The 14711-nt window shown below is 39.7% G+C and overlaps 2 protein-coding genes across 3 annotated transcripts; one reads left to right on the top strand and one right to left on the bottom strand.

Moving 5' to 3' along the window:
* The first annotated feature begins 4118 nt into the window (after window positions 1-4118).
* Window positions 4119-7935, top strand: LOC110528565 (docking protein 5). Of its 2 annotated transcripts, none has more exons than XM_036984167.1 (7): window positions 4119-4291; window positions 4471-4578; window positions 5048-5162; window positions 5310-5429; window positions 5780-5969; window positions 6655-6772; window positions 7786-7935. In XM_036984167.1, exons 1-7 carry the CDS (start codon window positions 4289-4291, stop codon window positions 7849-7851), a joined length of 720 nt encoding a protein of 239 aa, XP_036840062.1. In that variant the 5' UTR covers window positions 4119-4288; the 3' UTR covers window positions 7852-7935. The 2 variants fall into 2 exon arrangements, with proteins under 2 accessions (XP_036840062.1, XP_036840061.1); XM_036984166.1 differs by having other exon boundaries at window positions 4120-4370.
* A 3847-nt stretch (window positions 7936-11782) lies between these two features.
* nat8l2 (N-acetyltransferase 8-like 2) lies at window positions 11783-14475 on the bottom strand. The gene is made up of 3 exons (XM_021610692.2): window positions 14422-14475; window positions 14108-14192; window positions 11783-13009 (listed from the first exon to the last, which is right to left on the bottom strand). Coding segments are annotated over exons 2-3 (690 nt in total). The 5' UTR covers window positions 14109-14192; window positions 14422-14475; the 3' UTR covers window positions 11783-12320.
* Between the last annotated feature and the right edge of the window lie 236 nt (window positions 14476-14711).

Below are 14711 nucleotides of genomic sequence, written 5' to 3'. Positions count from 1 at the left end.
GTCTTACAATAAAATATTCCATCTGAAAGACAGCACCATACACAGGGCAATGTCACTGCCCTGGGGCATTGGGATTGTTGTTTATTTTTACACCAAAGGAAAGAGTGCCTCCTACTGGCCCTCCAATAACAGCATCTGGACTCCCATCCATGGACTGATCAGGTCCAACCACTGCTTAGCTTCAATGGCAAGCCAGCAGTGGGATGCAGGGTGGCATGAATAAGGTGTGATCACCATGGTACGATCATCTTAACATAGCTCTTTATTAGCTAGTTGGATCCTTATCAGTCAACATACATTGTAATTTAGGGTTAGGTACAATAATTAATGGAAGAGGAAGTACTGATAAATAATCCTTCACTATGACCACGACTGAATTCTCTACTAGCCTACTGCTTACTAAAATATTGACTAGCTATTAAGCAAACTACATACTATTTTTAGAACATTCTAGTAAAGTAACTCTCCAGTGTCTCCATATTTCTATGAAATATTACCTATAATTGCGTACAACAAAAGTGAAATAGTTTTCCTTACAAAAAAAGTGGTAATTAGGTATATTGAAAATACATACTAGATGAAAAGCAGAAATGAGTGTGTGGCATCCTGACTCAAAGTTAAGAAATGTCACATACTACAAAACGTTCTATTCTTACTTTCCTACTTACACGTTTAGGCGCATCGCTCCTTTGGGAGCATAGACCATCAACGACTCCTTTCCTATTCCTTTCCTATTCTAGCGTACTTTCCTATTCTAGCGTACTTCCCGTACTGGGAAGCAGGCTAGAAGAGAAGCTGGACAGAGCCTATGACTTCATGACTAGCTGCTAATACATACTAATAGTTTTTTTTATTAATTTAGCCTATTATGTGTTCCCATCATCATTGTGCATACATTTCAGCTAGATAAAAACTTCATACGCCCTTTATAAAGCCTACGTAGATGCCATACAAATCATTGATTAACAGATGTAAACTATCTGTTCTTAGTTTCGAGTTTTAATATCATATATCCGGGCTTTGCTAAACTTGGGTTCATATAAGGTATATATGATCATTGTTCTAATAAATGATTTGTGAAGCATCTATGTAGGCCTTATAAAGGACTATGAAGCTTCATAAGGCCTTTGTAAGTTATAGTTTGTTTAAAGTCAGACTGAAAAGTCTATATTTTAAGAGTTGTTGAGTGCATGGTATCAATGCTGTTTATACACGCCACACGACTGCCCGTGTCATCGGTATGTGTGTAAATGTTTCTCACAGTTAGCTGACGTTGGCAGTAGTGGTAGCAAGAGGCCACAGGTCTTGAATTAGCATTAGCAATTGATGACCCTGCCTTACTAAATAGGACTTTGTGAACCTCACGCCCCATAGACATATGCCTGAGTATAATGGGCTGTTTTTAGAATAGCTGTAAGTAATACTGCATTGGTAGTCCTCATTCAATTTCAAGCATGTGTAAAGGAATGTGTAGAGTTTATTTTCTCATTTCATTGGTGAGTTGGAATGACATGTGGTCTGAAAATATCTATTGTATGGATGACTGTGTGTGTAAAACAAGGAGAACATATTAGATCATAGTCGAAGTCTGCATTAGGGGTAATCCTGTTCAAAACAAGGAGAACATATTAGATCATAGTTGAAGTCTGCATTAGGGGTAATCCTGTTCAAAACAAGGAGAACATATTGGATCATAGTTGAAGTCTGCATTAGGTGTAATCCTGTTCAAAACAAGGAGAACATATTGGATCATAGTTGAAGTCTGCATTAGGTGTAATCCTGTTCAAAACAAGGAGAACATATTGGATCATAGTCGAAGTCTGCATTAGGGGTAATCCTGTTCAAAACAAGGAGAACATATTGGATCATAGTCGAAGTCTGCATTAGGGGTAATCCTGTTCAAAACAAGGAGAACATATTGGATCATAGTCGAAGTCTGCATTAGGGGTAATCCTGTTCAAAACAAGGAGAACATATTGGATCATAGTTGAAGTCTGCATTAGGGGTAATCCTGTTCAAAATAAGGAGAACATATTGGATCATAGTCGAAGTCTGCATTAGGGGTAATCCTGTTCAAAACAAGGAGAACATATTGGATCATAGTTGAAGTCTGCATTAGGGGTAATCCTGTTCAAAACAAGGAGAACATATTGGATCATAGTTGAAGTCTGCATTAGGTGTAATCCTGTTCAAAACAAGGAGAACATATTGGATCATAGTCGAAGTCTGCATTAGGGGTAATCCTGTTCAAAACAAGGAGAACATATTGGATCATAGTTGAAGTCTGCATTAGGGGTAATCCTGTTCAAAATAAGGAGAACATATTGGATCATAGTCGAAGTCTGCATTAGGGGTAATCCTGTTCAAAACAAGGAGAACATATTGGATCATAGTTGAAGTCTGCATTAGGGGTAATCCTGTTCAAAACAAGGAGAACATATTGGATCATAGTTGAAGTCTGCATTAGGTGTAATCCTGTTCAAAACAAGGAGAACATATTGGATCATAGTCGAAGTCTGCATTAGGGGTAATCCTGTTCAAAACAAGGAGAACATATTGGATCATAGTCGAAGTCTGCATTAGGGGTAATCCTGTTCAAAACAAGGAGAACATATTGGATCATAGTCGAAGTCTGCATTAGGGGTAATCCTGTTCAAAACAAGGAGAACATATTGGATCATAGTTGAAGTCTGCATTAGGGGTAATCCTGTTCAAAACAAGGAGAACATATTGGATCATAGTCGAAGTCTGCATTAGGGGTAATCCTGCTTGGGAAAGGGCTGAATAGGTTGTTACCCTATGAGGTCTGGAACATGATATTTTTCTGTTCTACCTGATAATTAATTGGTGGCCCAGGTCTAAATCGGTCCCTCACTGGAGGAGAACAATGAAAAAGGGCAGTGGGGACACAGTTTTTCAATTTAAATGATTATACAAAATTCTTATATATAGTACCAGTCAAAAATGTGGACACACCTACTCATTCAAGGGTTTTTCTTTATTTGTACTATTTTCTACATTGTACAATAATATTGAAGACATCAAAACTATGAAACATATGCTGAGCACTTGTTGGCTGTTAATCCTTCACTCTGTGGTCCAACTCATCCCAAACCATCTCAATTGGGTTGATGTCGGTGATTGTGGAGGCCAGGTCATCTGATGCAGCACTCCATCACTCTCCTTCTTTGTCAAATAGCCCTTAAACAGCCTGGAGGTGAGTAGGTGTGTCCAAACTTTTGACTGCTACTGTATATATGGGGGATACAACCATCTCAGCTCTGCAGATTTTGCTATAAAGAGACAGAATCACTGGATAATTTGTTTTGGTACTGTCCAAATGTAGCTTGTTTTTTGTCGCACGTTCAGGAATGGCTGAAGAATTGCAAAATTTACCTGGAGTTAACTCTGCAAATAGCACTGCTGGGTCATCTGAAAGTTAATCGATCGATAATATAATACTCTTAGAAAAATTGTTTTTCTTTAAATTACAATGTAGAAATGTAGAAACTATGAGAATAGAAAGGTTCAGAACTTTAGTGAAACATCACAGCACAGTTGAAAAATATATGGCAAATAGAAAACGAGATGGTCTTCAGAGATAGATGGGAGGGGTTGAGGCTAGCTGAAGGATCGAACTAAAAACAAACAAAACATAACTAATGTAAAATATACTGTGTCCGTAATATGAATATAGTATGTATAAGCTGGAAGTAGAAGCCTAGATGTTGTTGTCCATCAGTTTACTAAGGGAGGGGTGGTAGGGTTAGGGGGAAATAATAATAATAAACGGCAGTGGAACTGGCTTCTAGGTCCAGAGTTGAAATTAAGGAGGCTAGAGTGTACCGTAGCAACGGTTGGAAGAGTTGCTTCTAACACGATTCACTTAAATAGGAAAACAGACAGACACAGGGTTTGATCGAGGATATATTTATTTGTGTTTATATTTAAGTCTCAAGGTTGACAGCCTACTAATTAGAGGTCCTGTGAGAATTCTGGTTCTTTGGACGAGATCCTTCCCTACCGAATATAAACTTCAGACTCACTGTCTCTCTCTCTCTCCCCCTCTCTCACTCTCTCCCTCGTCTGCCCCCCCAACCGCCTCACCCATAATATCTACATCACAGAAGGAGACCAGTCCCATAATAGTCCCATGAGCATTGGGCTATAGCGATACTCCTGCGTTACACTGCGTTGTATTGTCAAATCAGAGACGGGACGAGACACATGATAAAGAGAGAGCAAAAGGGACTTCTGTGTGCCAGTTTCTCCCAAGCATGAGTGTCTGATGGTGGGTTCAAGCAATGGATTTGTATTTTAATGACATTGTTAAACAGGGATATGTGTATTTTCGCAGCAAGCATTTATGGGTAAGTGCCTGTTTTCAAACCAGCCTCAGACCAATTTAATCTAAGTCAATGGACCCAACGTGGATGAACTCTTTTCTCAATCATTCTCTCTTTTGTCCAGATCTATCGGAGGTGCTGGCTTGTTCTAAGAAGAGACTCCAGTAAAGGACACAAGAGATTGGAGAGGTTCTCAAATGAACAGGCGGCTAACTGCCAATGTCACCACAAAGTAAGCAATCAAACTGAAATACTGGAGTGGTGTACCTCTGTGGTTTTCTTTGGAGATGATTACCCCCCCCCCCCCCCATGATTATCAATAACATCGAGAGTTGTGGTTATTTTGTTGATTTGTGAAAATGAGAGTCATTGCACACTCAAATGTACCACATGGTCTCGACAACAAAATGAGAAGAGATACAGTATATATTTAGAAGTATAAGGAAGATTTGCTCACTGTTTGCTTGCCGTGAGCTTAAATTGACATATATCTTTGTGGCTTTGTAGAGATGAAATAACTACGTTTCAATCACAGAGATCCTATTAAAAGTTATAACGGTAATTCTATAGTTTCAACAATGTGATAAAAACTGTGTCGGTTGAAGGGTTGTTATTATGTAATGAACGCTTTATTATTAAAGATAACTTTTGGGAGCAACAAACAGGGCCAATATTGTGTCATGTGTCCTATATTCTTTCAGGTGACAGACCTCACAAAAATAAGAAATGTTACCAGACCCCCGCGGGATAAAAAGAAACACGCTGTGGTTCTGACGTTCAATAATGACTCACCAAAGGCTTTTGCATGTGATTCAGGTGAGTTTGGGGAAACATGAACTTAATGTTGTATTGAATTGAACTGAATTGAACTAATGTATTTTGTCAACACAACCAACTACAAATAGAAATGATTTACAAGTATAGCACATTTCTAAAAGTGTTTCGTTCAACAACTCCTAACAGAGTTGGACGCCAAAGAATGGTGCAATGTGCTACAAATGGAATGTCTGGAGACTAAAATGACTGACCTGCCCTTGGAGGAGCCAGTCCTATTTAACACGAGCCTACATCGAGATCACAGAGGTATAGACCACGTTCGTATAATACTCCAGCAATGACACAAGCTACTATACTGATCAAATGCTTTAAATAAATGGGTCGAAAAATATGAGCAACGTGCTTTAAAGGCCCAATCTTTCATCTGAAAAACAACAAGCCGACTACACTTGGCGTGATATAAAGCTGAGGGACGGGGCTCGAGAAAAGAAAAAAAAAACACTCACATTCATAGGACCTCTAAATATTTAACCACATTTTGAAACTATAAATTACATAATGTAAGTAACATTGTTCAATTGAATTAGTTTAAACTACCAAAATAAATATCACAGATCGGACCTTGTCTTATCAATGTATTCTGTTCTCTTTTCCAGAGCAGTTCCACGTGTTCATGAAGCCATCACAGTGTATGGATTTCAGCGGGGAATGTAATCTACAGATCACTTGTGACACTCTCTTGCTGTGGGACACTCAGAACCCTGGTCTCAAAATCACATCCTGGCCACTGCGGTCACTTCGGCGTTACGGTCGGGGTCAAAACTGGTTCACATTTGAAGCTGGGAGGTGAGGATCTGGGTATAAAACCACTTCATAAGAATTTTATTAACCAATGTAATGTATATACTGTATAACGGAGTCAACACAGTTTGTAGCTGTCTTCCTATTGGATACTCTATCTTGAGCCGTACATCATACATCTAAATACATAAGTGACCTCATAGACCAAGAGGTGTGTGCAGTATACTGCTAGGGGTAGGATTGATGCATGGTTCATACCCTGTCCTGGGACTCTTTGGACATGGGCTACTGGGAATAGACATATTTACTATACCAGTCATTTCATTTCTAATCATTGAAGAGAAGTAATTAGTGCATACATAGGAAGAAGGAGAGATCATTTGGAAAAAGCCCAAACCTCCAATGGACTTCACTCTGCTCTACTCCATTACCAGTGACCACTGCTCTGAAACAGCTGATCTGAAATGACTTAATAGGTGAAAGTAAGACGGTTGATACCGATCCAGCCCATTGACCAGTCAGAGGTCCTCAAGAGAAAGTATTATTTAAGATAATGAAACATTGTTGGATTACACAAAATAATATCTTTAGTGAATAAGCAATTATATGCTTTATAATTCTTGTGGATTGTAATGCTTAGAAATATTTGCTAATGCTTATATATGATCTGTACTAAATTAATTTTTCATAGGCCATTCACAGAATGAATGGTAAACTGTATTTTCCCCAGGATGTGTGACACTGGAGAGGGACTCTTCACCTTTCAGACACCAGAGGGAGAACGGCTCTATCATAGAGTGAATGAGGCAGTGTTAGCCACTGTGGAGCAAGAGGACTGGCTATGTTGTGTACGTTGACCACTTTCACATCACACCTGGGTTCAAATGCTATTTGAAGTCTTAAAATACTTTCAGCATTTGCTTAAATCTGCCTGGAGTGCCAGGTGGGCGGGGTTTGCAAACTCAATCAAGCACAGCTGAAGTATTTGCAATGATTTCAAATAGTATTTGAACCCAGGTCTAATTCACATAGTCTTATTGTGCCTGTAACCTACACTGCCCAGCTTAATTGCTGTAATCTCCCCATAATAATGTAGTCAAGCATGACACAATCAAGACAAATCTCCTCTACTATTGAATGAGCACTCAGGCCCCGACCTCCAAGGGGCCCACAACCCTGGGAGGTGTAGAATTGCAGGAAATTATAAAACTGCAGTTTTCTCTCAGCACCATGGCAAAATGTGTAGAATAGCATTATAAAACTACAGTTTTCTCTCTGCATCATGGCAAAATGTGTAGAATAGCATTATAAAACTACAGTTTTCTCTCTGCATCATGGCAAAATGTGTAGAATAGTATTATAAAACTACAGTTTTCTCTCTGCACCATGGCAAAATGTGTAGAATAGCATTATAAAACTACAGTTTTCTCTCTGCACCATGGCAAAATGTGGTGAAATGCAGTACTTTAGCTGATTTCCACAACAACAAACAAAAAGATATCGGAGGTCGGTGCCCTGGGGCCCCAAATGTAGTAGCACAACCCTGTCTAGGCCCCTATTCAAAATGTCTCAGAGTATATACTGCACAGGAGTGCTAACCTTGGATCAGTTTTGACTGTTAAATGTTTTGAAAATTAAATCAGATTATGGACAGGGGGGGGGGGGGGGGCTGATTCTTGATTAGCACTCACACTCTTGAGACGCTTGTGAAATGAGATAGAACTCTGTCATCTACTGCATATCCATGTATATTAAAACAGTAAGTGTCAGCAGTCTGTGCATTATCACTTCCATTGTCTTGTTTTTTTGCCCATGCACCTTCAATCGAATGACCCTTAAAATGTGTTCCATACCCATTTAGGATGAGAGGAAGACAGGCACGGAGAGGAGAACCAGAGAGTCTACAATACCGTGGTCTCTGTGCTGATACTGCTGATTCTGACGGTCCAGTCAGAATCCTTGATCCCATTTGAAATCAGATTAAATATATTCACTGTATATCAGTTTGATAGTCGTAGTTGTTTTTTGAAACAATGCTCAGATATGAAGGAATTACGTGATGATACATGATGATATATACATATTTATGTACTGGAATCAGTTGCCCATTATTTCCCATTATTTCAGCTACCATGGCTATACGAAGAGATCTCAGTGACTTTGAAAGAGGGGTCTCAGAGGAGCATAGGATGTTTAAAGTGTGTGTGTGTCTCAGTCACCAGATCTCAACCCAATTGAACAATTATGGGAGAGTCTGCAGGGCATGCGACAGCATTTTCCACCACCATAAACAAAACACTAAATTTCTCGTGGAAGAATGGTGTACACTTGTAGAATCAATGCCAAGGTGCATTGAAGCTGTTCTTGCAGCTCGTGGTTGCCCCACGCCCTTTAAGACACTTGTAGAATCAATGCCAAGGTGCATTGAAGCTGTTCTTGCAGCTCGTGGTTGCCCCACGCCCTTTAAGACACTTGGTGTTTCCTTTATTTTGTCAGTAACCTTGTACATTACTGTCGAATTTATTAATGTTAATAAATGAGTTATTAAAAATTATTATAATGACTAGCCATTAGTTCCCATTGTTTACCATATGCGTCAAAGATGAATGCCTACTATATATAGAGCTGAGAAAACTGAGTACCCCTCCGTGAGTCTTCGTAATACACCAGAATCTGTTAGTGCCGAACAGAGAGCAAAAATCTGGACGTCTCACTATTAGACAAACAATACATTCAAGCTTAAATATATGGTGGGTACTTCAAACTTCATGTTTCAATTAACGACTAGTCTTGCCAACAACAGCAAGAAAACACACATTTTGTGTGATTTAAGATTCAAATAGGCATCTTTGGTGAATGATGATGATGACGAAACATTAAAACCAAGATTGTGATCTGGCTGGCATCGGCTTCAGGCACACGGCACAAGATTGACAACATACTATTTAAATGTTTTTCATTGAACCTTTATTTAACTAGGCAAGACAGTTAAGAATAAATTGTTATTAACCCTGGACGACGCTAGGCCAATTGTGTTCCACCCTATGGGACTCCTAATCACAGCTGGATGTGATACAGCCTGGAATCGAACCAGGGACTGTAGGTCCTCTTGCACTGAGATGCAGTGTCTTAGACCGCTGCGCCACTACACATACTGTCCAGAGAGAAACAATGGATCTGACAGGGGAGAGGTATGCAGACTAACATGATATTAATATACACTGAGTGTACAAAACATTAGGAACATCTGCTCTTCCATGACATAGACTGACCAGGTGAAAGTTATGATCCCTTTTTGATTTCCCCTGTTAAATCCACTTCAAACAGTGTAGATGAAGGGAAGGAGACAGGTATTTTTTTTACTGCAATGGGCTAAATCAGGGTCACAAACAGTGTTTCTTGGTAGTCTTAAACAAATCTACTTTGAAACAAAAGTATACACCTCACACACATGGTTATGTTCTTGAAAGAAATACACCTTGTCAGATATAGAGTTGAAATGTATTACATTTTATGTTTGCAGCCCAATATTGCACTTTATATACACCACAGAAGACTGAAATTTAACAAAATTGTTTGACATAGAAACACTTCAAATGATGTTTAATTATGAAATTATGAAAAATACATTCCACCCATGAGTCACTAGGTCATTTGACTGCAGGAATTAAGGAGGATTTTTAAGCCTTGAGATAATTGAGGCATGGATTGTGTACAGTATGTGTGCCATTCAGAGGGTGAATGGGCAAGACAAAACAAAAGAACAAAAGAACTGCAACGCTGCTGGGTTTTTCAAACTCAACAGTTTCCTGTATGTGTCAAGAATGGTCCACCACCCAAAGGATATTCAGCCAACTTGACACAACTGTGGGAAGCATTGGAGTCAACATGGGTTAGCATCCCTGTGGAACGCTTTCGAAACCTTGTAGAGTCCATGTCCCCAACGAATTGAGGCTGTTCTGAGAGTAAACGGTGCATTCGAAAAGCATTCAGACCCCTTTTACTTTTTCCACATTGTGTTACATTACAGCCTTATTCTAGAATGGATTAAAACATGTTTTCCCCTCATCAATCTACACATAAACAGGTTTTTAGAAATGTTGGCAAATTTATAAAAATGTATTTAAAATCAATAAATTAATTATCACATTTACTCAGTACTTTGTTGAAGCACTGTTGGCAGCGATTACAGCCTTGAATCTTCTTGGGTATGAAGCTAGAAGCTTGGCACACCTGTATTTGGGAAGTTTCTCCCATTCTTCTCTGCAGATCCTCTCAAGCTCTGTCATTTTGGATGAGGAGGACATTTAATGACATTCAGAGACTTGTCCTGAAGCCACTCCCGTGTTTCTCTTTGCTGTGTGCTTTGGGTCGTTGTCCTGTTGGAAGGTGAACCTTCACCCCAGTCTGAGGTCCTGAACACTCTGTAACAGGTTTTCATCAAGGATCTCTGTACTTTGCTCCGTTCCTCATCAATCTACACACAATACCCCATAATGTCAAAGTGAAAACAGGTTTATAGAAATTTTTGCAAATGTATTAAAACTAAAAAACAGAAATACCTTATTTACGTAGGTATTCAGACCGTTTGCTATGAGACTCTAAATAGAACTCAGGTGTATCCTGTTTTTATTGATTGGAGTCCACTTGTGGTAAATTCAATTGATTGGACATGATTTGGAAAGGCACACACCTGTCTATAGAAGGTCCCACAGTTAACAGTGCATGTCAGAGCAAAAACCAAGTCATGAGGTCGAAGGAATTGTCCGTAGACCTCTGAGACAGGATTGTGTCGAGGCACAGATCTGGGGAAGAGTACCAAAACAATTCTGCAGCATTGAAGGTCCCCAAGAACACAGTGGCCTCCATCATTATTAAATGGAAGAAGTTTGGAACTACCAAGACTCTTCCTAGAGCTGGTCGCCTGGCCAAACTGAGCAATCAGGGGAGATGGGCCTTGGTCAAGGAGGTAACCAAGAACCCAATGGTCACTCAGAGTTCCTCGGTCGAGATGGGAAAACCTTCCAGAAGGACTCTGCAGCACTCTACCAATCAGGCATTTATGGTAGAGTCGCCAGACAGAATCCACACCTCAGTAAAAGGCACATGACAGCCTGCTTGGAGTTTGCCAAAAGGCACCTAAAGACTCTCACATGCTGACCAGACCAGACACATCGCGTGCGCGAGCGTTGCAAAATAAATTTAGAAATCCATGTAATTCAATTATTGCACCCACACTGCTCGCGCACGCCAACGAGCGTCTACGATGCCAAGGGCTAAAATAGAACTCCTTTCTATTTCTGACGCAGATCGCGCTGAATGTCCTGCCTCTCCCATCTCCTCATTGGTTTACAGAAGCAGGTACTCACGTGCCATCTCCTCATTGGTTATACCCACGTGGGTGATTGAAAGACTAAATGTTTTGCCGGTAGTCATGGTAATACTATGAAAGTTTAGATGCCAATCACCATATAAGTTCAAAGATGATGAAGCCTGGAAGGAGGAGAGATGACTAGAAACGATTCGGTTGGCCGTTTTATGTAAAATAACAACTCAATGTTTATATCTCAGGACAAATTAGCTAGCAACAGCAAGCTAGCTAAATAGGACAAATTAGCTAGCAATACTAGCTAAATTGCCATACATGTTTAATGCTTTTCGACCTGTCCCCAAATAATGTAATTGGTTCAGAGTTTGTTTTGATATTTTAACCTGCGTGTCGTGATCGCGTTAGGTGTAGGGGGACAAAATAAGTCTCTGAATGTCCTTTAGTGGCCCAGACAGAGCCCGGACTATAGTACATATTGGTCATATAGTATATATAGTACATATAGGTCATATATAGGTCATAGTATATATATATATATATATATATATATATATATATATATATATAGGTCATATATATATAAATAAATGTAGGGCTCTCCAATTCTGTTCCTGGAGAACTACCTACGTCCTGTAGATTTTCACACCAAGTCTAATCTAGTGCACCTGATTCTAATAATTAGCTGATTGATAAACCCTAATCAGGTTAGTTATAAGTGGGGTTGGAGTAAAAACCTACAGGAACAGGTTTGGAGAGCCATGTGTCATAGGGAAGACAATTAGGGAGAAAACTCCTCAGCTGGTGGTGACAATGAGAGAGCAGTTTCCTAACCCCCCTCCATGAGAATGTTTTGCGGGGGTCGCAACTCACAAGTGTGAAACCTGAATGGGGAAAATACATATTTTTCAAACATATTTCAATAGGCTACATTATACCATTTTATTTTATATTTATACCTTTGCTGATTCGATCTAGTTACTAATATAGGCCTACGGTATTGCATCTAATTCTTGTCTCAAAGACATCTAATCTGTGCTTCACTTACTATACAAAATCATGGGAAGGTCTTATATGACTTTTTCCATCTTCAGAATGGTGACTCGGGATATAATTGTCATCCATTCAGGAGAGTACGTCTTGGTGTGTGACAGGATGTGTGAGAAGCCCAGTTTCTTATACAGGGCCACTGCAGAAGTCTGGATGGAACTGGTTTCCAGGACGACCTTAGAGAACCCTCGCTCTTTACAAAAGTCAATAACGGTCTGGGTCATCCTGGAACCGAGTCCTGTCCGACGACACTTCGTCGATACAATCATCCTGAATAGTTCACCGCTCATCTCCCCGTCTCTTCCGCCCACCACCTTTTTGGCCACAACGGCCACCATACCTAAAATCTCAACCCTGCCGTTGACCTCAGTCTCAGCCACCCAGAAGCAGTTGTCGGGGTGGCTCAGGTAGCATCCTGGAATGTCCTGCATGTCCGTGCGCAGCCTCTCTCTGACGAAGCTAGAGTACAGTTGGCTGCAGCAGTAGTAGACCAGACCTACCCAGGCTCCAGCCAACAGCAAGGCCCAGAGAGTAGACCCACCTCCCAGCATGTACCCGGCCATAGAAAGGAACAGGGCGACGCCCACATTGACAGGGTTGCTAATGGCGTTGTAGAACGAAGGGTTGATGTGCTCCAAGATGCCATCACAGAACAGGGTTAACACAGCAGCCTTGTCGGAGGGCCTGTATCGTCGGACCACCAAATGCACTATTGGGAGGAAATATTTCATATGATTAGACATCCCCATAAGGTGTAGTTACAAACTGTGGAATGTTCCACAGTATTATACCATACTATACTTTAGTACTATTGAATGAATTCAATGAAAATGTATGGAAATAAAAACACAGTAACAAAAGTTGTGGGTAGACTTCAATTCTCCAAACAATACAGTTCTCAGTGTAACCTATATATCTATCTGGTGTCTTATTCTAAATGTATTTACTGTTACTAAACAACATACAATGTATAATGCTGATAGGGTAATTGACTACAAAGTCACCATCATTCAAATATATTTTGCATGTTAGGCTCGTTATTACAATTTTATGTTCACATATGTAATACCAATGTCATATCCCCTAGGCCACTACATGCATTTCAAACGTGTAATACCAATGTCATATCGACCCACTAGTAGGTAAGGGCTGATCTTGCCAAGTACCTCAACTTCACAATGACTTCATCCACGGAGTTAAGTGCAGACTAGAGTTTTTAGAATGAACATCTGACTCCTTCACGAGTTGCTATGCAGTCGATACTTCAAAATGTAAATTCTTAAACCTTTACCATGTACCTATGTTTGTCTTCTGTTCTTGTGTGCCTTTCCTTGTTTACAGAAATCCATATATTTGTTATAAAACCTTATAATAAAATGTTAGTCAAATACAACCACAACCACCAACTGTTACTAATTGCTGTTGCTCTAAAATGGCAACTCAGGAATGCGCATGTGCCAACTGAATCTCAACAAGGAAAGAGTCGGTGGTTGTATTTTATTAACGTTTTATTAAAACATATAGATTTCAGGAAACAAAGCACGCAACAACAGAGGACAAACATGGGTACACGGATTGTGAAATATTGACTGCATAGTGACGCGAACGATTCATTTGAAAACTCTATAGTCTGCGCTCAACTCCGTGGATGAAATAATTATGGAGTTGAGATCCTTGGCATCGGCTGAGCAAGAACGTCTCAATTTGAAGCTACATCGTCAGCATAATGAACATGTCTGATGTAGGCCTAGTTGACTAAACTCACTGCTCAAAACTGAAACGTCACTCACAAAAAAAACACCCTTACTTTTTGAGATTATCTGTGTACTTCCAGCCTTCTGTTCCAATTCCAGCCTTGTGACTACGGATTAAATATAGGCTATATTCAACAACTGCAGAAAGGATACAACGTAACGTTAAAAAGGCGTAGGCTCTGGATAAAGTAATTTTTCATTAACGAAACCTTACACAACTTCGTTTATGTTCGTGCAAAGTCCACACTGCAAGTTGACCCAGTCAAATCTGCTTCAAATTCAAGTTAAAATAAAATGCTACAAAATGTTCCAGAGTAGGCTACATTAACGTTACAATAAAGATGTTGATAATAAAAACATAACTTGCATAAACGGTAGGCTCCACGCGAGTCCCAACAACCATTCAACGCAAACGTTCCTCTACCCATGGCGTTCCCTCAAACTTAGTCATGTGATTCCATTGTGGAAAAGTCATTATTCTATAGTTGTGGTAATGAGTAGGTCGAAGGCAGACTAAACTACCGTAACAATACTAAGAATAATACAATTATTTAATATACATGCATATATTAATAATACTATATTATTATTATTACTATTATACTGGTATGAATAGGCAGTGGTGTAAAGTACTTAAGTAAAACCACTTTAAAGTAC

The sequence above is a fragment of the Oncorhynchus mykiss genome, chromosome 7, assembly GCF_013265735.2.
Source record: "Oncorhynchus mykiss isolate Arlee chromosome 7, USDA_OmykA_1.1, whole genome shotgun sequence".
NCBI lineage: Eukaryota > Metazoa > Chordata > Actinopteri > Salmoniformes > Salmonidae > Oncorhynchus > Oncorhynchus mykiss.
This window is presented reverse-complemented; position numbering and strand designations above follow the sequence as displayed.